Source organism: Coenobita brevimanus, chromosome 15 (genome assembly GCF_032717465.1).
Source record: "Coenobita brevimanus isolate Jiangsu-jjx chromosome 15, ASM3271746v2, whole genome shotgun sequence".
Classification (NCBI taxonomy): domain Eukaryota; kingdom Metazoa; phylum Arthropoda; class Malacostraca; order Decapoda; family Coenobitidae; genus Coenobita; species Coenobita brevimanus.
This window is the reverse complement of record NC_136968.1, coordinates 19,413,660-19,439,224: the sequence shown is the minus strand read 5'-3', so window position 1 is coordinate 19,439,224 and position 25,565 is coordinate 19,413,660. Positions and strand designations below refer to the sequence as shown.

Here is a 25,565-nt window from a genome sequence, read left to right as displayed (position 1 = left end):
TATCATCCACACACATAATCAATCATTGCCTTTGGTTCAATCAGTTCACCACCCTTTTTCACATCACTGGCCATGTATACCCTTGGATTTTTTTGTGTCTAAAGAGGGTATTGACTATCACCAACCCCCTCCCCGCACAAATGTCCACTTGAACACTGCCATTCTCAATCACTTTTGCAGTCACACCCCACTCACCACCTACTCCGTTCACCCTCACATTCCTTATTTTTCCATTCATATCTCCAATATACATATTCCTTTTAATCTTTTCTATGTACGCTTCCACATTTGTCCAGTATTCTTTCATTCTACTTGCACGATCTTGTGTTGGCGCATACACACACACTATCGCCAACATTTGTAGTCCAGCTTTCAGTCTTACCCACACAATCCTTGAGCTGACGGATCCATACTCTCTTACATTCTCCTTCCATGTCTTGCACACATTAATACAAACTCCTTTTGCCGTCTCATTCTCACCTACTCCTGTGCATATACCGCATCCATACTCCCATTCTCACCTCTTCATTTTGTCTCAGCTATTCCATATACATTCACTTTTACATCCTCAAGCACCTGGACAATTTCTCTCTCACTCTCTTCTCCTCATGATTAACCCTTACATCCCATGTCGCAATCCATATCATGTTTCCTTTGTTCTGTCCTTAGTCGTCACCTGTTTTTCAGTCCTGGTGCGAGGCTTCTTGTTCGTGTTTTTCGTCATTTGTTTTTTGGGGAGGGGCACTAACCCTCCCCCAACCCCCTTGCTGTCACATAGGGAACACGTGTTGGTTGGTTATAAAGTTACCAATCAACGTTGTAAATGATTTCCTGGTTTACAGGAAATCATTTGACTTTCCACTCAGTATAGAGCTACCTTAGAATACAGTACCTCTACACTAAGTGGGTGGATAATGGACTCCCCCACCTACCATTTGCTGTCACATAAATGAAATATATAACATCACATAATTGGTATATATTTGTTCTAACAAACATAATACAATGAAGGCTATCTATCTCAAGTATACGACTTTCACGAGATATACTTGCATACTTCATCAAACCATGATCAGAGTATCAGATTCAGCCCTTTCTTTGTCGATGGCTTGAATCGATGGAGGGGTCAAACTTCTGATTGGATCGAATGTGTCAGCGTCACCAAAAAATTGCTTCATGGATCCCTGGAAAATCAGTGGTAACTGGCAACTTAGGTGGTCCTCGTAGTGTTCTCCCATACGTTGATCATGCCTGTGAGATCTGTCCTACCACAAAACCTGTCCTTACACACGTGTACTGTACTTGAATAAATCTGCCGGTAACGAAGGTAAATGTATCCTTCTTCAGAATGTTGGTTTATTACTTTCCAAACACTTTGGCAGTATAGGAACTGCTCTGGCCCTTCTAGTGCCTCTGTCGTTGCATTAATTTGTTAAACACAATATTAACAGAAGAAAAAACGATAATTTCTAAGCAAAGTACTATGAAAATACATTCTGCATCATGTATCACTCTTTAATAACTTTCAAAATGACTAAGTACGAATAGCCCCCCAAATCAGAATGCCTAAGTAACCCTTATGCGCCAGCTGAGCAGCCCGGCGATTATTTCAGTGCTCTGTACTAACTAGAATAATATAATTACAAGATTTTTATTGTCTATTACCGATTTTCTCACTAAAACGAATACTTAAAAAACAAAAATACAAAAATAAAATAAAATTCAAAGATTGAAAATCAATTACATCTCAGCGTGGGGGAGACGGACGATTAGGTGCTTGGCAAGGAAATGGTTAATCAAGGTAAAGCATTTTTGTAGGTGCTCACATTTAAGTCCTAAATAAGCAGCAAGTTTACATATACTTCTAGGCAATACGAAGTTAATCAAGAGATGAGATATTACGTACTAAACTTTAACACATAAAAACTGTCATTGAAAGGGGGGGAGGGGTAAGGTAGGAAGCGGCGGGAAGGAGAGACGTTTGTTTGGATGGTCGACTCTTCTGGATACATGTTTAATTTTGGATCATGACAACTTCCTCAGTTTTTCCACTTAAACTCTTTAAACTATTTTAAATCACAAAATGTGCAGAAAAATGGGAGAAGAGACGCCAGACGCTATATTAATCATCCCAGTAAAAGCAAGTGTTATATTTGGCTGTCAACGTGGTTACTGTATGGAGGTCTTTGGTTCCTAAATGCCCTCCAGCAAGTCTTTTCTGAAATTTTATTGCTGAAGTTACAAGTGCGAGTATTTACGTAAGAGTATAAAAAGACAACTTTCGGGAATGTCATGCATTTCAACGCAAAAGTTACCTCCCTGGCTATCATTTTAGATAAAAAAATATTTAAATTATTTTAATAACTTACCAGGAACCAGCTTAAGCGATAGATAACATCAGTGCTAGTGCTTAAAGTTCGAGATGAAGTTAAGATTACTGCAATTATTACGAGCGAGCGAGCTAAACCAGCGAGCGATTTTTACTCTCTCTAAGTTTGGAAATGAGCGGGACTGCTCGACCAGGCCCAACCCCAACCACGTCGTGCTAGGCAGGCGCTAGTAACTGTACTCCTTCATTAAGCAGAGTTGAAATTCCTTCTGCATATGATACAATCATTCAGTAAATTATTTTATCAATTAAAAACCCACCCATACAGGCGTAGGAACCCCTTGAAATCTCGAGTTTTCCAAGAGAGTGTTTGGCTCTAATAGGTGAACGCTTCAATTACGAATTCAAATTAAAAAGACGTTCCGTCGTATTACGGTGTTTTTGGCATCAACTATAGCAATTAAATATCTGATAATCCGGCTATAATTTTATATCAGACGGAAACTATGATAACATAGCACTCGCTCGCTCGTCAAGCGCTCACAAAACGCACTTTACTGGTTACTAATTTCATATTTTACTACGTTAAGTACGAGAGAGAGAGAGAGAGAGAGAGAGAGAGAGAGAGAGAGAGAGAGAGAGAGAGAGAGATTACCCTCTTGCGATGTAGAGTGAGGCAACCCCAAGAAACCGCTGATGTGTAGCCTGATGAAATGCGACGTGGCTCATGACCATAAAAATGCCCAGAGCGGTGGTGGACCAGACGCTGTGCCGAGTGTACGGGCTAAGATCAAAGCTGTGTGGAAAGAACACAGATATTACTTCCATTGTCTGCAGACTAACCTAACTCAAATCAATCTATCTTCATTTTCGGGGAAGTTGGCTGTCAAGTGGTTAATGAAGTTTTTGTATTCCAAAAGACCTGAATTTGATATCAGTTTGGGTGAGGGAACTGTCATTAAATTTTGTTGATGCAAAGTTTACTGAAGTTTACACAAAACCCACACATGTTTTAGAAAGCATTCTGCCAAAACCAATACATAAGTACTCAGTGAGAAACTTAAGATTATTTTACTATGGACTTGGGTATTAACGTCGAAGTGAACAGACCCTCATGTGAATGCCCTGAGTCAGAAGCATATAAAACGAATAATGATACTTTTTATTTTCTTTTGTTTCTCGAAATCATGATACTTTAAAGTCTTTGATTTTAGCTATTATGTCGGAAGGAGACATGAGCGGGGTAAAGCCTTCCACCTCTCTTTCCTCTTTCCCACAAACACTGATTTGATCATTAGTGAGATAAGTTTTGCTTATTTAGATATCCTTATTATTGGTCTATAGGACCCTCTTATCTATACTTTCCATAAACCCGTATGCAGTCTGATCTTACATAATCTATCCTAGTTTAATCTAAAATAACTAATCTAACCTAAACTCATCTGACTTGCGGTAAGATATGTAGTACAGTACTGACTTTAGGAACTGTATGCGTTGTCCATGTGTTGCTGTGCCCCAGACCTGAGCCAGTCCTCCAAGCTCAACACAACAGAGCACCGCCACAGCCAGTATACCTCCCAGCATCAGTAGTGTCTGGAGTACGTCTGTGTTTACTACACCTCGCACTCCACCCTGAACACGAACACACATTAAGTTGGTAAAATAGTAGGTACATTATCCTGAAAGTTGTACGGAGACAAAAATTCGTTTGTTATTTCATCTAATCTATACCTTACTCCCTTCTTTTGACTAAATTTCCTATACTAGGAAAGGTTTGTCTCTTACCTCCACACATACATGACTCTCCTAAATATGATGCACCAGGAAGGTCAGTGACGAATATGCCTTATATATGAAGTAGACGTATTGACGCAGTAAGCAAAACACTGACCCTGACCAAATGCTAGATTCATTTTGTGTGTCCTACGGAGCAGTTAATTTTGTGCATTTTCGCTCGACCCGTTCCTGACCATATCCCATCTCACAAAGGAAAAGAGGATGTTGGACTGCAGAAACACGAAAGCTTAATCCTGAAGCCCACTGGGTTTATGTTCAGATAAGCCTGGGGCCACAGCAAAAACAAAACAGCCCATTTGATTTTGTTGCAGTAAAAGGTAAAAACTGGACTGCTCGTATAATGTAAAGAAATATGATGATACCAGAGACGTATTTTCTAATCAGCTGATTCATCACTGTTGTTCAATGAGCTTAAATACACATTAGTTATCATGTTGAGAAAATTCTATACTATCCAAGAGACAGCATCAAACTTGGTTCTTGTCCTTTAGTTCTTAGCAACGAGCACACATATTGTACAAATACCCCAGTACTGACAGGAAGGTGAGTGCTGTATCGTGTGTGTGTGTGTGTGTGTGTGTGTGTGTGTGTGTGTGTGTGTGTGTGTGTGTGTGTGTGTGTGTGTGTGTGTGTGTGTGTGTGTGTGTGTGTGTGTGTGTGTGTATCAGTCCTGGTCCTGTCAGTGAGGATAGCTATATATCTGAAACACGTAGATCAAAACTTGGATTTAGTTGGGAGAAAAGAATTTCCTGTCTGATGATTTTTAAATCTCTCATCTCGGCACTCCCAGTTGAGAGAACCTCTGTAAGCGATTAAAAACTGTCGAGTGGTGCAGGTGTAGCGGGTTCAGTCACTTGACGGACAGACCCCAGTCTTTAAGGTCTGATTAAAAAAGATTAGGTTTTGGTATGCAAGTGAACGGAGTAAATACAGTTATACAAAATGAATTAGAAAACGTTTGTAGAGTGTATCCCTCCGCCAATCGCAACATATTTTATGATTTACTGCTGTCATTCCTCTTTCCTACCAAGTGAATACTTTTACGGTCCTTTATACAGAATCAGTTCTACTGTGTTAGTCTGCCCTATTACACAGTCTCACATCCCTCCATCAACGCCAATAGACTTTATGATTTATTCCTTCGTCCAATCCGGAAGCAACTCAAAATCTAATTGACACTTCCTTGACCCATTGCCCATCCGTCCTTAAAATTTTAATGAAATCCAACAACAACTTTTTGAGGTATATTCTACACAAACAGGCAAACAGAGACGAGTGATTACATTACCTCTATCCAAATCCATTGGTGAAGGTGATAAAACGAATAATTGTAGGAAGACACTACACTTGTTATTATTGATCGCCACCTGTTACCACTGATAGAAATCTTGTTTCCATTATTATTATTGTTATTATTATTATTATTATTATTATTAAACTACAACAAGTTTTTAATCACCTCCAAATGGCAAGTCTAAAAGTTGCGCTCAGTAAATGCAACTTCATGCAAAAGAGAATTAAATTTCTTGTACATATTGTTGATGCTGAGGGAATTCAATTCTCAGATGATAAAGCTAAAGCAGTTGCTGACTTCTCAGAACCCACCAGTGCTGAAGATGAAAGGAATTTCCTTGGACTGGGTGGCCGCTATCGGCAATTTATCCAAGCTTATACACAGATCACCGCCCCTCTTACTACTTCAGAAAAATGAATCTTTTGTTTGCACTGATGGGTAGTCTCATGCTTTTGAAACACTGAAGACAGCATTTATTAATGCCCAAGTCTTGGCATTCCCAGATTAAAAGAAACCTTTTCTATTTTGTACAGACGCATCTGGTGTAGGCCTTGGCGCAGTATTGTTATAAGTGGATCATGCAAAGAGGAAACATGTAATGGTGTATGCTAGTCGTGTCCTCAATGCCGATGAAGGTAACCAAAGTGTTACTGATTGAGAGACTGTAGCAGTTGTTTGGTCTCTCAAACATTTCGGAAACCTAATCTATGAATGTCCAGAGCACATCCAATCAGATCATATCTCACGTTGTAACTTACTGAAAGGAAGAAATCTTACCAGTCATCTATCACGATGGTCAGTTATTATCCAAGACCTCAACCCAATGTTTGCGTACGTGCCTGGTAAACCTGATGTCGATGCAAATATTTTTTCAAGTCATGTGACCGTGGCGGTCTCACCATATCAACCAAGTGAAGTTCCATACATCACTCTAACTTCATAGGTTTTTATACTTATCAACGCACAGACCCTCTGTGGTATAAGACAGCTTACTAGGGCCACGAGACGCTATGAGCCTACCTCTTCTGCCAGTTCCACTCAATGATCTCTTGTTACACAATTATATCTTGTATTGGAAGACGTCCCTTACTGATAGGGGCATACCTAATAGAGAGATACATCAGCTTGTTCTTCCCACTTATTTTATACCTGCAGTACTCCACATCATCCATATCGACCCTCATGTATCCTATCCGGGAAAAGATAGGTGTTTGAGACAAGCACCTCTTTCATTTTATTGGCTTACTATGCACAACCCCCCTATGGCGGGAGGAACACATTCTGGCCGCACTATCGGGTTGTACTACTACTTTGCAGCAAGGTTGTGTTAGGAAGAATACTGCCACCATATTCCCTGCGTGTCGTAAAAGGCGACTAAAAGCGGCGGGGTGAGGGGACTAGGGACCCCCTCCTCTATTTTTTAGTTCCTTAAAAGAGACAGGCCAGAGAAAGGGATGGGGGATAGAGTTATCCTCCTACCCTGAAGATTGGGTCTATGAATGTGCGTGGATGTAGTACGATTGAGGTTAAAAGGGAGGAGATTGGGAGAATGTTTTGTGAGAAGAAAGTTCGATGTGTTAGCTTTGAGTGAAACGAAGATGAAAGAGAAAGGTGAATCTAAGTTTGGAAGTGTGAATGGAAGATTGTTCAGGTGTTGATAGAGGAAGGGCAAGAGAAGGTGTGGCCTTGTTAGTGAGTCCAGAAGTACAGCCAGCAGTGTGTGACTGAATGGAAGGAGGTGTCATCGAGACTGATGTGGGTGAAAGCGAAATTTGAATGTGAGTTGTGGGTGTTTATGAGTGCATATGGGCCTGGTAGTGAAAGGGATGAAGAAAAGAGGTATTCGTTCTGGAATGATGTTGATGAGTGTCTGCAGAGTTTTGGAGCGAATGTGAATGTGGTAATGATGGGAGATCTGAATGCAAGAGCGGGAAATGTAGCAGTTGGTATGCATGGTGTGCCTGGAAGAAATGAAAATGGGGAAGTGAATGATAGGGATGTGTGTTGAGCGAGAGATGGTGATTGGAAATACCTTGTCTGAGAAGAAAGATATTTATAAGTATACATGGGTGAGACAGGAGGGTGGAAGGGTTGTTGATAGTGCATTGATGGATTATGTGGCTGTGTCCAGGAATGTAAGAGGAAGATTGTTGGGTGAGAGACGTCTGCGAGGGGAGGGTGGAGGTATATCTGACCACTGCCTGGTACAGGGAAAGTTGAGAGTAGGTAAAAGATGGGTGAGAACTAGGAGAGTTAGGTGTGGCAGGGAGGTTTTGAAAGAAAGTGAGTTGGATAAAAGAGAGAAAATGATAGAGTATCATGAGTAATTTAAAGATGAGGAGAATACAGTGAAAGATCAGGAAAATGGCAGTGTGGAGGAGGAAAGGTAGTTGTTTAACAGTGCTGTGGTGGGGCATGAGGAAGAGGTGTGTGGTGTGAGACGAGTGGGTAGTGGTGTAAGAAAGGTAAGTGAATGGTGGTGCAAGGAAGTAAGTATGGCTGTGGCTGAGAAGAGACATGCAAATGAAGTGTGGCTGCAGAGGATGGATGAGGTGTCATATGAGAGGTATTAGAAAAAGAGGAATAGGGCGAGAAGAGCTGTGAGTGATGCTAAAATGGCAGCAGATGAGAGGTGAGGTAGGCAGTCGACTGAGAATTTTCAAAAGAATAAAAAATTGTTTTGGAAGGAGGTTAAAAGGGTGTGAAAGGGAGAGTCTGAGAAGGAAGAGAGAGTAAAAACAGAGGATGGAAGGATGTTAATTGAAATGGATGCAGCAAGGAAAAGATGGGCAGAGTATTTTGAAAGATTGTTAAATGTAGAGAAGGGAAGGGAGGCTGAGATTGTGGCAGATGGAAGGATGCAAGGAATAAATGTGTTGGCAGAGTTGATTGATACTTTGATCACGATGGAGGATGTGCAAGAGGCAGTAAAGGAAAATGAAAACAGGGAATGGATGGGAGTGCTGTGGGATGCCTGAAAGGTCGTGGATTGACTATTGTTGACTTGTTAGAAAGATTACTAAATGTGTGTTTTGTGAGAGGTATGGTGCAAGTCGAAAAGGCAAGTGCTTGTGTGGTTCCGTTTTTTTTTTTTTTTTTAATGTAACTGACTCTGGGCATAGGCTTAACAGCCTGAAGACCCGGTAGTCCTACACCTGTACATGTCACCACTTCGGCGCTAACACCCACCGTCCATATTGAATACATGCTAGGCCTGTCTCATACAGGACTGGTGCATTGGTATTAGCGGGGGTATTTTTACATATCGGCAGGTCTTCCAGTAGATCAGTAAAGTCTGATTTTATGAAATTCAAATCTATAAACTGTTCCCTGACCCAGCAGGGATTTGAACCTGGGTCCGGTAGGACTGCAGGCCACCTCTCTACCGACTGAGCCATCGCCTCCCCTGTACAAAGGTAATGGTGATAAGTATGAATGTACTAGCTTTAGGGGTATAAGTCTGTTGAGTATTGTAGGTAAGGTGTATAGCAGAATGTTAATTAAGAGAGTAAGAGAGGGTACAGAGCGAGTGATTGGTGATGAGCAGTGTGGCTTTAGGAGAGGGAGGGGATGTGTGGATCAGGTGTTTGCCACGAGACAGGTGTGTGAAAAGTATTTAGTGACAGGTAAGGATGTGTTTTGGGCGTTCATGGATTTAGAGAAAGGGCATGATAGAATTGATAGGGAGGCTTTGTGGACTGTTCTAAGATTGCATGGAGTTGAAGGTAGGTTGCTAAAAGGAGTGAAAAGTTTTTATGTAAATAGTAGAGCGTGTGTAAGAGTGGGGAAATACCGTGAGTGATTGGTTTCCAGTGAGAGCGGGGCTACAGCAGGGATGTGCGATGTCGCCTTGGTTATTTAATATTTATATGTACGGTGTTGCAAGGGAGGTGACTGGAAGAGTATTAGGTGGAGGTTTGAGTCTGATGAATGCTGATGATAGAGGGTTGAATCTGATGAATGCTGATGATAGAGGATTGAATCTGAATCAGCTGATGTTTGTGGATGATACTGCACTGGTGGCTAATTCAGAGGAGAGATTGAAATAGTTGGTAGAGGAGTTTGGAAGGGTGTGCGAAAGGAGGAAATTGAAAGTAAATGAGAATAAGAGTAAAGTGATGAAGTGTAAGAGGTTCGTAGATGATAAGAGGATGAATATAGTTTTGAATGGTGAGTTGCTCGAGGAGGTAGTGTTTTAAGTATTTAGGGCCACATGTTGCTGTGGATGGAAGAATACAAGAGATGCAGAAGTGAAGTTTAGAATAAATGAAGTAGGAAAGGTGCTGGGAGGAATGAAAAAGTGTTTAGATGCCGTTTGCTTAGAATGGATGTAAAGAGAAGGCTGTATGAAGATGCTGTGGTACCGACTGCGTTATGTGGGACTGAAACTTGCAGTATGGGTGTACTGTACTGTAGTTGAGAGGAAAAGTTTGAATGTAATGGAGATGAGGTGCCTGAGAAGTATTTGTGTAGCGACCCATATGGATCGAGTGAGAAATGATGAAGTACAAAGGAGGACCGAAGTTGTTCGGGAGATGGCTGGTAGAGTTGGGCAGAGGGTGTTGCGATGGTCTGGGCATATGGAGAGAATGGATCATGAGCAATTGGTGAAAAAGATAACTGGGTCAGATGTGAGATGTGTAAGGCTGAGAGGAAGACCACGAATAGGATGGATGGACAGTGTGATGAGAGCAGTGGATGCGAGAGGGATGTCTGTTGAGCAATGAAGAGTAGCTGTATGTGACGGTAATAACTGGAAAGAAATTGTGAATGAATAAATGATGACTTGGCCCTGATGGGATATTCTCTTGCATTTGGTCTGATCAGGTGATTAGGTCAGGTGCAGGTAAGGGAATGGGTCTATTATGATGTGGCAGAGGTAAACCAGCTCTGCTCTTGGGCCCTGATACGGATGTCACTGATTGCACTGCACAGTTGACCCTCGTGGGATGTGGTGTGCTGAGGATCTGTCCCTTCTTTCCTTGGGGCTACGATGCGAATGAATGTGTGTGTGTGGATGAGTAAATTGGGAGTGTGTCATCCTGTCTTGGCTACCTCTCTTTCTTTGGGGGAAGCAGCCTAGGTATATAGATAGATTACCTGTTCCCTACCCTGAGGGGCTCGGGGGCGGGTATTGATTTCTTTTGTTTTGTCTCTTGTATGTTTGGCTGTCTGTCTGTCTGTTAACAACTTTATGCAAAAGGATGATGGATTGTTACTTTTAGACCATCTGATTAATTTGGGGGCCAAATCGGGCCAATGCCCAGGCTGTAGGCCCTAAAAATGTATTTTTAAAAATATTTTTTTCACCATAATGCCTTTCAAATTCATCATATCGACAAGAAACCAAAACCTAAAGATGCAGCTCTCAATCTGCATCCTATAACATGCCTCGATACATCACAAGGGTTACCGCCGAGTTAGCGGTATTGGGGTGAATGTCATGTGGGTTGGGCTCAAAATTTCAAATAGGCATAAAACCATCATTTTTCACCCGATTTGCTCCAAATTTGATATGTGACATATTTGACTAGATATCATGCTGCGGTTATAAGTCAGCACTAAAATGAATGCCGGGGAAGGGTTTGCAGTGATTGGCAACACTTCTTGTTACACTCCGTTATTACACTTGTCTTTATCACATCTGTCTTCGATATTACTCCTGTTTTTCATTACACCTGTCCTTACTTTTATACCTGTTTTTATGATGATGATGATGATGATGATGACGATGATGATGATTATTATTATTATCATTTTCTTATGACGAATCAAAATGATCACATTCCCTCGATTTCAAAGCTACGGCCATCATATTTTGCGATCTGAATCCCCCACCTGACGGCTTCTTGTGACCTAGTAACATCTAGTTCCTAGTGGTGATTTTCCAATTACATAAAAAAATAACTACACAAAAAGTCTGTTTGAGGATTCTCAGAAACGGCTAAAGGTACAGACGTGAAATTTCTGTGGGACATAGCCATGGTAGGGGAGCTGGAAATGACCATGAGCCAATTTGGGCTAGTAGTTTCTGAGGTTGCCCAAGTCAATGGATAGCAGTTTCTATTCCGCCATTTATGCTCTGCGAGGGTTTTGTTGCTTTCACCTTCGGCTAACTTCTTTGACATTTCTCTAGGAGGAACCTACTACACCAGCTCTTCACTTCAAAGTGCTCTCTGTATGAAGGGTGTTGAAATCAGCAGGTCTAGCAATATCTACGGTGTTGGGATAACTAAATCAGCCCTTACAGTCGAACTGGGGAAGAAACTGGATGACCTTGTCATGTGAGTCATGGAAATTTCTAACGGCAATTTCCTTTTTCTAGGCTAACTCATCACACCAGTGGTGGCCAGAATTAGGATGCAAGTGAGATGGAGGAATAGAAGAAGGGAAAGACGAGAGGAAGGAGTAGTTGCAAGGAGAGTGGAAAGGTTACAAGAGGATGAGAAAAAGGCAGAGTATAAGAGAGAAGTGGAGGAACGATTGGGCAAATATGAATTGGAGCAGATGGGAGATGTGGAAGGTGTGTGTAAGGTATTTACAGAAGAAATATGTGCAGCATGTGATGTGGTGTGTGGAAGGAAGAGAAGGCGGAGGGGGGTGCAAGGAAAAGCGTGGTGGACTGAAGAGGTGAAACAGGCTGTGGCACAAAAGAAGAAAGCATACAATGAATGGGTGAGAAATAGGGGCGTGGAAGAAGTTGAGAGGCGGAAGAGAGAGTTATATGTGGAAAGGAAGAGAGAGGTGAAAAGATTAGTAAGAGAGAGTAAGAAGAGAGTGGATGAGGAATTTGGAAGGAATTTGAGTGTAAAGTGGTGAAAAGAGTAAGACAGGGTGGAAGTGAAGTTAGCAGGGGAGTGAAAGATAAAAATGGTAGGTTACTAGTGGAGAAGGGAAATAAAGTGAGCAGATGGAGAGAACACTTTAAGGAATTGTTGAACGTAGAGGATGGAAATAATGCGAGTGTAAGTGGCTGGGGAATGACTGGGAGAAGGAGGGAGGTGAGAAGACAGGAAGAAATCAGTAGGATAGAAGTTGTGGAAGCAATGAAGAAAGTTGAATCGGGGAAAGCCCCAGGAATTGATGGAGTGTGTGGTGAAATGCTGAAGCATGGGGGAGAGATAGTAGTAGAATGGATGTGGAAGATGTGCAGATTGGCCTGGGAGGAAGGTAGAGTCCCAGAGGATTGGAAGTCAGGTATAATTATTCCCTTGTACAAAGTAAAAGGATAAAATGAAGTGTGTGGTAATCATAGGGGCATTTGTCTTCTTAGTATAATAGGAAAAGTGTATGGTAGGATACTTATAGACAGAGTTAGAGAAAGAACAGAGAAATTAGTTGGAGAAGAACAGGGAGGCTTTAGGAAGGGAAGAGGTTGTGTGGATCAGATATTCATTCTTAGATCTTTAGTGGAAAAGTTTCTAGAGAAGGGAAAGAAGTTGTATGCGGCTTTCATGGATTTGGAGAAAGCATATGACAGGGTGGATAGACAAGGATTGTGGAAAGTGTTAAGAATATATGGAGTAGATGGGAAGTTGTTGAATGCTGTGAAGAGTATGTACGATGGTGCGAAGGCTGCAGTGCGTGTGGATGGTGAACTAAGTGAATTTTTCTCTTTGAAAGTTGGTTTGAAACAGGGATGTGTCATGTCTCCATGGTTGTTCAATCTGTACATGGATGGGGTAATAAAAGAGGTACAAGGTAGGGTAGTGGATGTTGGAGTGGCCCTGGTGAGAGAGGATAGTGTTTGGAAACTCCCTGTACTGTTGTTTGCAGATGATACTGTGTTGTTGAGTGAAGACGAAGGGGAGCTGCAAGTCTTGGTGGATGAGTTTGGGAGAGTGTGTAAGAAACGGAACCTAAAGGTGAATGTAGGGAAGAGTAAAGTGATGGTCTTTGAGAGAGGTGAAGTTAGTGAATGTACAGCGAGGTTAGATGGTGAGGGAATTGGAAAATGTGAGTACGTTTAAGTATTTGGGTAGTGTGATGAGTAAGGATGGAGGTTTGGAGGGTGAAGTGCTTGAAAGGGTACAGCAGGGAAGAAAGGTTGCTGGTTCCTTGAAAGCAGTGATAAGAAACAGGGAAGTGAGCATGGAAGTGAAAAAGTTACTACATGACAGTATTGTGATACCAACTCTAACGTACGGAAGTGAAGCTTGGACATTGTTGGAAGGACACAAGTCAAGAGTGAGAGCAGTGGAAATGAGTTATTTAAGAGGAGCCTGTGGAGTCACGTGGAGAGACAGGCTGACGAATGAGGATATAAAGGAGCGTTGTGGTGTGGATGTGGATGTGATAGGAAGCGTTATGAGGAACACACTGAGGTGGTTTGGTCATGTGGAGAGGATGGAGGGTGAGAGACTGACGAAGAGAGTGTATGTGAGTGAGGTGGAGGGGGAAAGAGGGAGGGGGAGGCCGAGGATGAGATGGAGGGATGGGGTGGAGAGGTATATGAGAGAGGGGGGTGTGAGTTGGGAGCAGGGGAGTGAAATGGCGGGGGACAGGGCGACTTGGAGGCGATTTGTTTGTGGCCACCCCAAACGGGATTAAGGCGTCTGGCAATAGATAGATAGATAGAAATTTCCCTCATTCACTCAGTTTCAAAGCTATGGCCATCATACTTGGCCATCTATGTCTCTCGATGTCAACTTCATATGACCCAGTATCATTCGCTTCCAAGTACTGGTTTTCCAGTTACATCGAAAAACCTTTAAAAATAGTCTATCCGAGGATCCTGAGATAATACTAAAGGCACAGACTTGAAATTTGTGTGGGATATCGCCAAGGTCAGGGTGCACATCACGAATGGGTGTTGGCCTATTTGGACCAGTAATTTCTGATATCGTTTAGGGGTCAATAGAGAGTAGTTTGGGGTCAATGATTTCAGCCTAGGTCAAAGTTAAAAAATACTTTTTTTATGTACTGTGGTCACAAGCAGAAGACAGAATACCTATTCATGTGGTGGGTTATTCAAACTGCTAATGGTAGTTTCTGTTGTTGTTGTTATTATTATTATTATTATTATTGTTATTATTATTATTATATTATTATTATTATTATTATTATTATATTATTATTATTATCATTATTATATTACTACTATTCTTTCTTGCGAAGAAATCAATTGCTAATATTCGCCCAATTTCAAAGCTACTACCAAAAATACCTGGCCATCTGAGTAACCCAGCTGGTGGCTTCATCTGACCCAGTATCATCCAGCTCTCAGTACTGGTTTTTCCAGTTACTGTACATCCAAGCACCTATAAAAAATTTATTTGCGCGTTCTCAGAAACCGGTACAAGTTTGAAATTTTTATGGGACATAACTACAATCGGGAGGCAGGTGTGATGTGCAAGGGAGAAGGAACCAAATGCCGGCAGACCGTTGCTTCCAAGAAAAAAACAAAAACAATAACACAGGGAGCCAAATTCAAAATCCATTCCTTTTGTGATGCCTGGAGCCACTGCGTTTGAAAGACTGGAGATCATAGGAAGTAGCAAATACAAACAAAGGGAGACAGTTCTAAAGTTGACCTATTACATAAATGAAGGACTGGGAGTAACGGTTAACCCACGCATTAAAGAATTGGACAGACAAGGGATAAGAGTCTGTTGCTAGATGGGTGCTATTCACCAGTCATAGAGGTGGAGGGATGAAAGCACACAATTCAGAGGAGCAGTGACCAGTGAAGTAGTGATAGAAAAGAGATAAAGATGCACCAGTGCTGTGAAGAGACAGAGGTTAAAGGGAGCCAGTAAGAGGAGGAGAGTTAATGAGACGAAACGCTTTTGACTCCACTTTGTTGAGAAGAGCTGTATGTGAGAAGCCTTCCCACACATGAGAGATGTATTCTACACATGGGCGAATAAAACCCGTGTATAAGGTAAACAACTGTGCAGGGGTAAGGAAGGTACAGAGTCGGAGGCAGATTTTACAAGAGATCTAATATGGCCTTTCCAAAAGAAAACCCAAGAGAATGAAACCCCAAGTATGTTCAAGGATAATGCAGGATTGACCAGGCCATTATTAAACATTAGTAAGTACTCCTGTGGAAGATTTTGTTGGGTTGACTGGTGTAAAAACTGAGTCTTTGATGCATTAAAAACAAGATTACTGTTACTCCAGTCAGAGATACGAGACAAGTCAGATACTAAGTGTGCATAGCCTAATCCATTGTTTGTTGAAGTAACTGTTGAGATGGACGTTGCGGGAACCGAATGGAAAAATGAAAGGTAGATTCATCAGCATATGAATGGATAGGGTTAGATGTACAGTCTAGAAGGTTATTGATGAATAAAAGGAAGAGAGCTGGTGATAGGACAGTTATGAGGAACACCACTGTTGATAGATCCAGGTGAAGAATGATGGCCTCCTACAACAGCAGCTAAAGAATGACCAGAAAGGAAGCTATAGATGAAGACAAAGAAAGGATAGGAACCATAAGAGGGCAGTTTGGAAATTAATGATTTATGCCAAACTCCATCAAAAGCCTTTGAGATTTCAAGTGCACTGGCAAGCTTTCGCCAAGGCACCGAAAGGAGGATGACTCGAAGTCTTAAAGGTAGGTGAGAAGATCGCCAATGGAGCGTCCCTGACGGAACTCATATTGATGATGAGAAAGAAGGTTGTGATAGGAAAGTTGCTTTAAAATTGTTCTATTAAGAAATGACTCGAACACTCTCGAGGCACAGGATATTAAAGCAACTGGCCGATGGTTAGAGGGCTGGGAATGGTCACCCCTCTTTGAGGCAGGCTGAACAAGAGCAAACTTCCAACAAGAAGGAGTGGTACAACTTGACAGACACAAGCGAAAGAGTATACATATGAGGGTGTATGCACAGAGACACAATTCTTGAGGACAACAGGACGGACCCCCTCAGACCCATATACCTTGTTAATATTGAGGGCAGTGATGGCAGAAATACATCAGCTGAAGAAATTTTAATGTTATCCATGAGGAAGTCAAAAGGGGGAAGCGATGGAGGAACAGCACCTGAATCATCTAAGGTGGAATTGAAGGAGAAAGTCTGAGTGAAGAGATCTGCTGTATCAGTAGAAGAAATAGGTACAGAGTCATCAGAGTAGAAAAGAGGAGGATGGAATAGTGAGGTGAAATTGTCAGAAAGGTTTTTGGCAAGTTGCCAGAAGCAGCGGGAGGAATTCGAGTTGGAGAGTACCAAGCTTTTCCTACGGATGAAAATAATTTCAGCAGAGCGAAGAACTGACTTAGCATGATTCCAGGCAGAAACATAAAACTGATATGATTTAACGGTGGGTTGGCTCCGGTACCTTTTATAGGCCCTTTGTTTGTTGTGGACAGGATTAGAACAAGTATGATTATACCAAGGCTTTTTTACATTAGTCAAAGAATATGAATACTCCCCCAGTATCTCTGCTTGTCGTACGAGGCGACTAAAAGGGTTGGTGGTGGGTTAGTGCCCCACCCCGTAAAAAGATCTAACTAAAAAAGTGAATAAAGCGCCTCGGACCTGGACGGACCATACGTTGACGACTAAGGAACTGACAAAGGACATTCTGAGGGTGGGAACATGGAATGTGAGAGGAGTGAATGATGAAGTGAAAGAGAGAGAGATTGTTCAGGTGCTTGAGGATGCAAAAGTGGATATATGTGGATTGACTGAAACTAAATGGAGAGGTGAAAGGGTGAGACAATGGGAATATGGTGTAGGTATATGTGCAGGAGTCAGTGAGAATGAGAGGGCAAGAGAGGGAGTATGTCTGATGATAAGCAAGAAGTGGAAGGAGAATATAAGAGAGTATGGAACAGTGGGTGCAAGGATTGTATGGGTGAGGATGAAAGTAGGTATACAAGCATGGGCGATTGTATGTGTGTATGCTTCAACAGACGATCGAGTGGCAAGAGTGAAAGATGAGTTTTGGGCGAGAGTAGAAGCATGTATGGACAAGTTTGAGAGGAGCGAGAGAGTGCTGTTGATTGGAGACATGAATGGCAAAGTTGAGAATGTACGAGTGGATGGAGTGGTTGGTCAGTGGGGTGTGCCAGCTGAAGTAGATGGGAATGGTAGTGTTTTGGCGGACATCTGTGCTGGTAAGGGGTTGGCAATAGCCAACATCTACTTTCGTCATAAGATGATCCACCGGTATACATGGAAAGTAATGAAGAGGATGGATGGTGAACTTGTTGAACGAAAGGCAATGATAGACTACGTGTGTGTGGATGAGCGAATGAGAAGACAAGTGTTGGATGCAAGAGTGTGGAGAGGGTGGGGGAATGGAGTCTCGGACCATCACTTGGTGATGGCCAAGGTAGAGCTGCAAAGAAAGTGGCTGAGGAGACGAAGGGGAAGCCAGGAGGAAGCAGCTCCTGTGAGAAGAGTGGAGAAATTGCAAGATAGTGAGAAAAGGACAGAGTATAAGAGCATAGTGGAAGAAAGATTGGGAAGGTATGAGCTACAGCAGATGGAAGGGGTGGAAGACGTATGTAAGATATTCACGGAAGAGATAAGCGCAGCGTGTGAGGCGGTTTGTGGAGTGAGGAGGAGATGCAAGGGTGTGCAAGGGACAGCATGGTGGAATGATAAGGTGAAACGAGCTGTGGAACAAAAGAAGAAGGCATATGGTGAATGGTTGGCGAGTAGAGGTAGGGGAGAAGATGAGAGAGAGAGAAGAGAGAGGTATATGTGAGCAAGAGAAGGGAGGTTAAGTGACTGGAGAAGGAGAGTAAGAAGAAAGTGGAGGAAGTTTGGGAGGAATCTGAGTGTGAAATGGAGGGAGAGTAAGAAATTGTTTTGGAAGGAGGTATATAAAGTAAAGCAGTGTGAAAGGGGAAATAGTAGGGGAGTGAAAGATAGGAATAATAGATTGTTGGTGGAGAAGAGAGAGAAATTGAGGAGATGGAAGGAGCACTTTGAGGATTTGTTGAATGTAGAGAGTGAGAGCAGTGTGAGTATAAGTGGTTGGGGAATGGCTGGTAGAAGAAGAGATGAGAGGAGGAAGGAAGAGATCAGTAGGTCGGAAGTAGTGGAAGCGATGAAGAAGATTAAGCTGGGAAAGGCCCCAGGAATTGATGGAGTGTGTGGTGAAATGCTTAGGTATGGGGGTGAGATTGTTGTGGAGTGGATATGGAAGTTGTGTAGATTGGTTTGGGAAGAGGGAAGGGTTCCAGAGGACTGGAAATCAGGTATAATTGTTCCTTTGTACAAAGGAAAAGGGGAGAGAGAAGTATGTGGTAACCATAGGGGTATTTGCCTTCTTAGTGTGACTGGTAAAATATATGGTAGAATACTCATTGACAGGGTTAGGCATATGACAGAGGAGCTAGTTGGAGAAGAACAAGGGGGATTTAGGAAGGGAAAAGGGTGTGTAGATCAGATATTTGTTCTAAGATGTTTAGTGGAGAAGTATCTAGAGAAGGGAAGGAAAGTGTATGCTGCCTTCATGGACTTCAAGAAAGCTTATGACAGAATAGATAGGCAAGGTATGTGGAAGGTATTAAGAATATATGGAGTGGAGGGGAAATTGTTGAGTGCTGTGAAGAGTATGTACGAGGGAGCTAGGGCTACGGTGCGAGTGGATGGTGAGCTGAGTGAGTTCTTTGATCTCAATGTGGGACTGAGACAGGGGTGTGTGATGTCTCCATGGCTGTTTAATATATATATGGATGGGGTTGTAAAGGAGATGCAAGGTAGGGCAGTGGATGTGGGGGTGGCCCTAATGAATGAGGGTGAGATTTGGAAGCTTCCGGTGTTGCTGTTTGCTGATGATACAGTATTGTTGAGTGAAGATGAATGGGAGTTGCAAGGTTTGGTGAATGAATTTGGGACAGTGTGTAGGAGGAGGAAGTTGAAAGTTAATGTAAACAAAAGTAAAGTTATGGTGTTTGAGAGGAATGATGTCACAGAGTGTGCAGTAAGGTTGGATGGTGAGGATATGGAGAATGTGAGTGCATTCAAGTACTTGGGTAGTGTGATGAGTAAGGATGGAACTTTGGGGGATGAAGTACGTGAAAGGGTACAGCAGGGAAGAAAGGTTGTTGGTACACTGAAAGCAGTGATGAGAAATAGGGAGGTGAGTATGGAAGTTAAGAAGGCACTGCATGATGGTATTGTGATCCCTACCCTGACGTATGGAAGCGAGGCGTGGACCTTGCAAGAGGGGAACAAGTCAAGAGTGAGAGCAGTGGAAATGAGTTACTTGAGAGGAGCATGTGGAGTGACGTGGAGGGAGAGGTTGACGAATGAAGAAGTGAAGGAACGTTGTGGGGTAGATGTGGATGTGGTTGAAAAGATTAGGAGAAATACACTGGGGTGGTTTGGACATGTGGAGAGAATGGAGAATGAAAGACTAACTAGGAGGGTGTATGTAGGTGAGGTGGAGGGAGGGAGAGGGAGGGGTAGACCGAGGATGAGATGGAGGGATGGAGTTGAGAGGTATATGAGGGAGGGGGGGATGAGTTGGGGGGAGGGTAGTCAAATGGTGGGTGACAGAGTGACTTGGAGGCGTTTTGTCTGCGGCCACCCTTTGCGGGATTAGGGCGTCGGGCTATAGATAGATAGATAGATAGACAAAGGATATGAGAATGGAATGTATGCTCCTTTGCCTGAGAGAATAACCTCCGTAATGCACAAGGCACACTCAGTTGGCTCCCAGCCATGGAAGGAATAACCATTCCAGGGCAAATCAAAGAAACACTGCCTGAAGGCCTTCCAGTCAGCAGGTCCAGAGTGCCACAGCCGTTTCCTTTGAGGATCCATGGGCCGTACCGAAGTGATAGGACAGATTAAGGGAAAAAGGTTGTGATCGGAGGAGCCCAACGAAGGGTAAAAGATTAACAGTGTAAGCAGAAGGACAAGTTGTAAGAAATAGGTCAAGTATATTGGAATTCTCTCCAAGGCGGTCAAGGATATGGGTAGGGTGCTGTACAAGCTACACTAACCTTCGTTAGTCAGGTGGGGTGTTTTAGCACCCCCAAATTTTTTAAAAGTTCATATTTCCTAGCCGGTAATTCGAATATTTCTCCGTTCCAGTACTCTCCTGATTCAGTGAGGGGAGGGAGCATGTGGATTGGTTTAGTCGTGCCTCTTCTGTAGTGAGAGAGGGGAGCACTCCCCCCCCCCTGGGGTCAACCCATCAAACTAACCATTTAGATCATACTGTGATATAATTTTTTTTTTATCTTATTTTTGCATATTGTTTATCATTATACTGATTTTAAAAATCACAAAATGTATTTTCCTGTGCATGTTTACTTGACAAATTAAACATGAGTCCATTTGTTATTTTTTTACTGAAATTATGATTTATTGCATTTTACTATTATAAATCATTAAACACCACTTACAAGGCATTCAATAATTTCATTAGTGATTGCGGAGATGTGCCGAAGTGGCAGTATGAATATATTTTACATGTTAGTAACACTACATGTATTTTTGTATTCGGGTGTTTGTAACACCGCACCGGACTAACCACGTTTGAATACCCCACAGGACTAACGAAGGGTTAAGGATAGCAAAGATATAGCCTTGTTCACCAGGTGGATGGTGAGGAGAGCCAAAGATGGTGGTGAACATTGAGATCTCCTAGAATAAAGATTTCACAGAAGAGAAGTGGACAGAATGTGTTCCATCACAGAAGTAAGATAGTTGAAGAATTTTGGAAAGTCAGTAGAATTAGCAGATAAGATCTGTAAACAGCACGGATACAGTTAGTCAGGGAATGACAGGAAAGCCAAAGCCAGAGCGTAGAGAAATCAGAAGAATCAAGTTCACAAACACGAGAGCAAGATAAGTCACTATGTACATATGTACAACAGCCAACTTTGGCTTTGAAATAAGTATAGAGAAAGCAGGAGGGTACAGAGAAGGGTTTGTTATCAGTTTCCTCAGACAGCTGTGTCTCAGTGAGGAAGAGAAAGTGAGGTTTATAAGAGGGGATGTCGTGCTCAACCGAGAAAAAGTTAGAGGAAAGGCCGCTAATGTTGCAGAAATGAAGAGGAAGCGAGTCAGACAGTGGTTCCAGGCAACTCGTTGAGTCATCATCGGGAGAGAGGAGGATGGTGGGGGCATTTGTGGTCCACCCCCCCCCCTCCAGGGACTCTGAAGCTTGAGATAATGATGCCACTTCTTAGAATTAATTTCGAAAGCAAGTGTAGTGTGTAATGTGCACATAGTATGGTGTTGACTGTTAGAGAAACTTGTACTGGAGAGTATGCTGGCCTACTCTCTGTTTTACTGAAACACTAAAAAAGTACAGCAAATGTGGATGGTCATGAACTAGTCCCGAGTGCTAATGAAACGGGAGCCATAGCACTCCCTGTCGCCAGCTTTCCATCTTCCTTGGGAGTACCACCATCCTTGACGACTGGTTCTGCAGTCTTCCTCCATCTCCGTCTGCTCTTGGGCTCCGCCATTTCTTCTCTGATAGGATATGTTTAACATCCTTATAGGGAATTCTACTGCAACAAAGAAGTGCTCTCTCTATAAAGGGCATTGAAATCACCGGGTCCAGCGATAGCTACAATGTTTGGGCATTGAGGAAAATTTCGGCCCCTGCAGTTCAACTGAAGAAGAAATTGGAAGGCCTTGTCATATGGTGAGTTATTGAAATTGCAAATGGCAATTTCCATTTTCTTGTTATTATTTTTATTATAACATATTTTGTTCTATTATTATTATTATTATTATTATTATTATTATTATTGCTTAGGAAGAAGCAAATTGCCCGTATTAGCTCAATTTCAAAGCTATAGTCATCATACATTACCATCTGAGTACCCCTGCTGGTGACTTCATATGACCCAGCATCATCCAATTTCTAGAACTGTTTCTCCACTTAAATCCAAAAGCTTTTAAAAACTGTCTGTTCGCGGATTCTCACTATCTGCTTAAGAAATGGACTTGAAAGTTTTGTGGGACACATCAAGGTTGGGGAATAGGATTGAAATGACTGTAGGCCCATTTGGGCCAGTAGTTTCTGACATCACCCAAGGGTCAACAGAAAGTAGTTTAAGCTCCACCATTTTCGCTCTGTGAGGATTTTGTTAGTTTGACCTATGGCTAATGTTTTGGCACTGTTCTAGGAGGGCCTTTCTACACCAGCTCCTCACTTAAATGTTCACTATATGAAGGAAGTTGAAATTACCAGCTCCAATGAGAGCTGGAATGTTGGGACACTGGGGAAGAAATAGGTCCCTGCAGTCGAACTGAGGAAGAAATTGGATGGCTGTGTCATGTTTGAGTTATTTAAATTGCTAAGGGTAATTTCTGTTTTCTAGGTATTATTACCTTTTCTTACGAAGAAGTAAATTGGTCATATTTGCTGTTTCAAAGCTACTACCATAATACTTCACAAGTGTCATCTTCATATGGCCCTAGTATCATCTAGTTCCCAGTACAGATTTTCCAGTTGCATCCATAACCCTTTAAAAATAGTCTGTTCGTGGATTCTCAGGAACTGCTAAAGGTCCAGACTGGAAATTTTTAGGGGACATACAGTAGCCATGGGAGGGGAGTAGGTTTGATGTGACTATGGGCTTATTTGGGCCATAAGTTTCTGAGATTGCCAAGGGGTCAATGGGAAGTAGTTTGGACTCTGCCACTTTTGCTCTACAAGGGATTTGTTGCTTTCACTTTTGGCCATCGTGATTAACCCGCCACATGCCAGGTATTTTTAGCCCTATGGGTCACCTCCGTGCTGGCCATTTTTCGACCTTTTGTTTTTGTTTTGGTTAAAATAATAGATCTTGATGTGAAAACAACGAATCTCACCATTAAAATGCTCACCGAAGCTCGGAAATGAGTTTTGTTGAGTCCTGCATACTCGTATACATATATACCTGCTTCCTCACGCACACCACATACGTGGGAGAAAGCCGTTTTCTATGTAAGGTATACTTAGGTATTTATGCTGGGAAGGTATAGCAATGTTCAGTACACTTTTCTGATTACTTATTAATTCATAGGAAGTAGGAAACACAGACAGAGGGAGACAGTTCCAGAACTGACCTGTTGCATAAATGAAGGACTGGGAGCAAACTCTTGCTATAGAGACTTGGACAGAAAAGGTATTAGATTTTGTTGCTAGATGGATGCTATATGCCAGTTATAGAGGTGGAGGATGCAAACAGACAGTTCAGAGGAACAGTGGCCATTGAAGTAGCGATAAAAAAGGAGATAAAGATGGAACAGTGCGGCGAAGAGACAGAGCTTAAAGGGAGCCAGTGAGACGAGGAGAGTTAATGAAACGAAAATCCTTTGACTCCACCTTGTTCAGAAGTGCTGTATGTAGGGAGCCTTCCCACACATGAGAGTTGTACTCTACACAGGGGGGGGATTAAAACTCGTGTAAAAAGTCAACAACTGTGCACAGGTAAAGAAGATACAGAGTCGGCTTAGAACACCTTATCTCTTGGAGGCAGATTTTACAGATGTAATATGACCATTGCAAGAGAAATCCAAGAAAATAAAACCCCAAGTATAGATAAGGATCATGCAGGATTAAGTTAGATATTATCAAACATTAATGGGTACTCCTGTGAAAGATTTTGTTGTGTTGATAAGTGTAAGAACTGAGCCTTTGATGCATTAAAAACAACAAGAATGCTTTTACGCCAGTCAGACACAAACCAAGTCAGGCATTATGTGTGCCATAGCCTCATCCCTTGTTTTGAAGTAACTGCTGAGATGGATGTTGCGGGAACCGAATGGAAAAGAGAAGGATGGAATCATCAGCGTATGAGAGGATTGGCCTAGATGTACAGCTTAGAAGGTAATTGATGAATAAAATGAATAGTTGATAATAGGAAAGAGTCTTGGGGAACACCACTCTTGATAGATGTAGGAAAAGAACAGTGGCCGTCTACAACAGCAACTGTAGAACGACCAGAAAGGAAGCTGTAGATGAAGGCACAGATAGACAGATATAAATCGTAAGAGGGCAGTTTGAAAATTAAAGAGTTATGCCTGATTCGGTCGAAAACCTTTGAGATGTCATGTACAATGCCAAGGCTTTCTCCAAAGTCCCGTAGGAAGGATGAACAGGAGTCTGAAAGGAAGGTGAGAAGATTGCCAGTGGAGCATCCCTGATGGAACCCATACTGACGATCAGAAAGAAGGTTGTGATAGGAATGGCTTTAAAAATTTTCTGTTACCAATAGACTCGAAACTCTTAAGACACAGGATATTAAAGCGACTGGGCGATAGTTAGAGGGTTGGGAACGGTTCCCCTTCTTTAGGACAGGCTGAAGGAGAGCAAACTTTCAGCAAGAAGAAATGGTACAAGTTGACAGACGAAGACAAAAGAGTTTACCTAGGCAGGGTGTTAGCACAGGAGCTCAGATCTTGAGGACAACAGGAGGGACCCCATCAGGCCTTTATTCCTTGTTAGTATTGAGGCTAGCAATGGCGGAAAATATATCAGTTGAAGAAATTTTTATGTCAGCCATGAGGACGTCAGAGGATGATAGTGATGATGGAACAGCACCAACATCGCTTAAGGTGGAATTGGAGGAGAAAGTCTGAGCGAAGTGATCTGCTTTGTCAGCAGAAGATATAGCTACAGGGCCAATAGAATAGAAACGAGGAGGGAGGGATGATGAGGAAAAGTTGTTAGAAAAGTTTTTGGCAAGGTGGCACAAGGAGTGGGAAGAATTCGAGCTGGAGATTTGAGATCATTTAGTATGGATGAAATTATTTTTAGCAGAGCGAAGAACAAACTTAGTGCGATTCCGGAGAGAAACTGAAAAAAAAAGAAAAAAAAAAGACGTGTTTCAGGGGTGGGTTGGCTCTGGTACCTTTTATAGGCCCTCTTCCTGTTATCGACACCATTAGAACTAACGTGATTTAACCAAGGCTATTTTTTACATTAGTCAAAGAATATGAGAAAGGAATGTATGCTTCCATGCCCGAGAGAATACCGTCATAATGTGCAAGGCACACTCAGATGGCTCCCGGCCATGGAAGCAGTAATCGTTCCAGGGCAAATCTAAGAAGCACTGCCTGAGGGCCTCCCAATCAGTTGCTCCAAATGCCACAACCGATGTTTCTTTGGAGGGTTTACAGGTCTTACTGGATTCATAGGACAGATTAACGTAATAAGATTGAGATCGGTTGTGATCGGAGGGGAAAGTTTAACAGTGTAAGCAGAAGGATTAGTTGTAAGGAA

The 25,565-nt window shown here is 42.3% G+C and overlaps 1 protein-coding gene across 1 annotated transcript in view; it reads right to left on the bottom strand.

Annotated features, from left to right (window-relative positions):
- Nucleotides 1–25,565, bottom strand: part of LOC145390688 (sodium-dependent multivitamin transporter-like) — a 57,828-nt gene that overhangs the window by 6,349 nt on the left and 25,914 nt on the right. The window contains exons 3-4 of the mRNA XM_080265479.1: nucleotides 3,807–3,961; nucleotides 2,993–3,125 (exon numbers count right to left, since the gene is read on the bottom strand). Of these exons, the coding sequence (XP_080121605.1) occupies nucleotides 2,993–3,125; nucleotides 3,807–3,961 (288 nt within the window). The remainder of the gene's footprint in view (nucleotides 1–2,992; nucleotides 3,126–3,806; nucleotides 3,962–25,565) is intronic.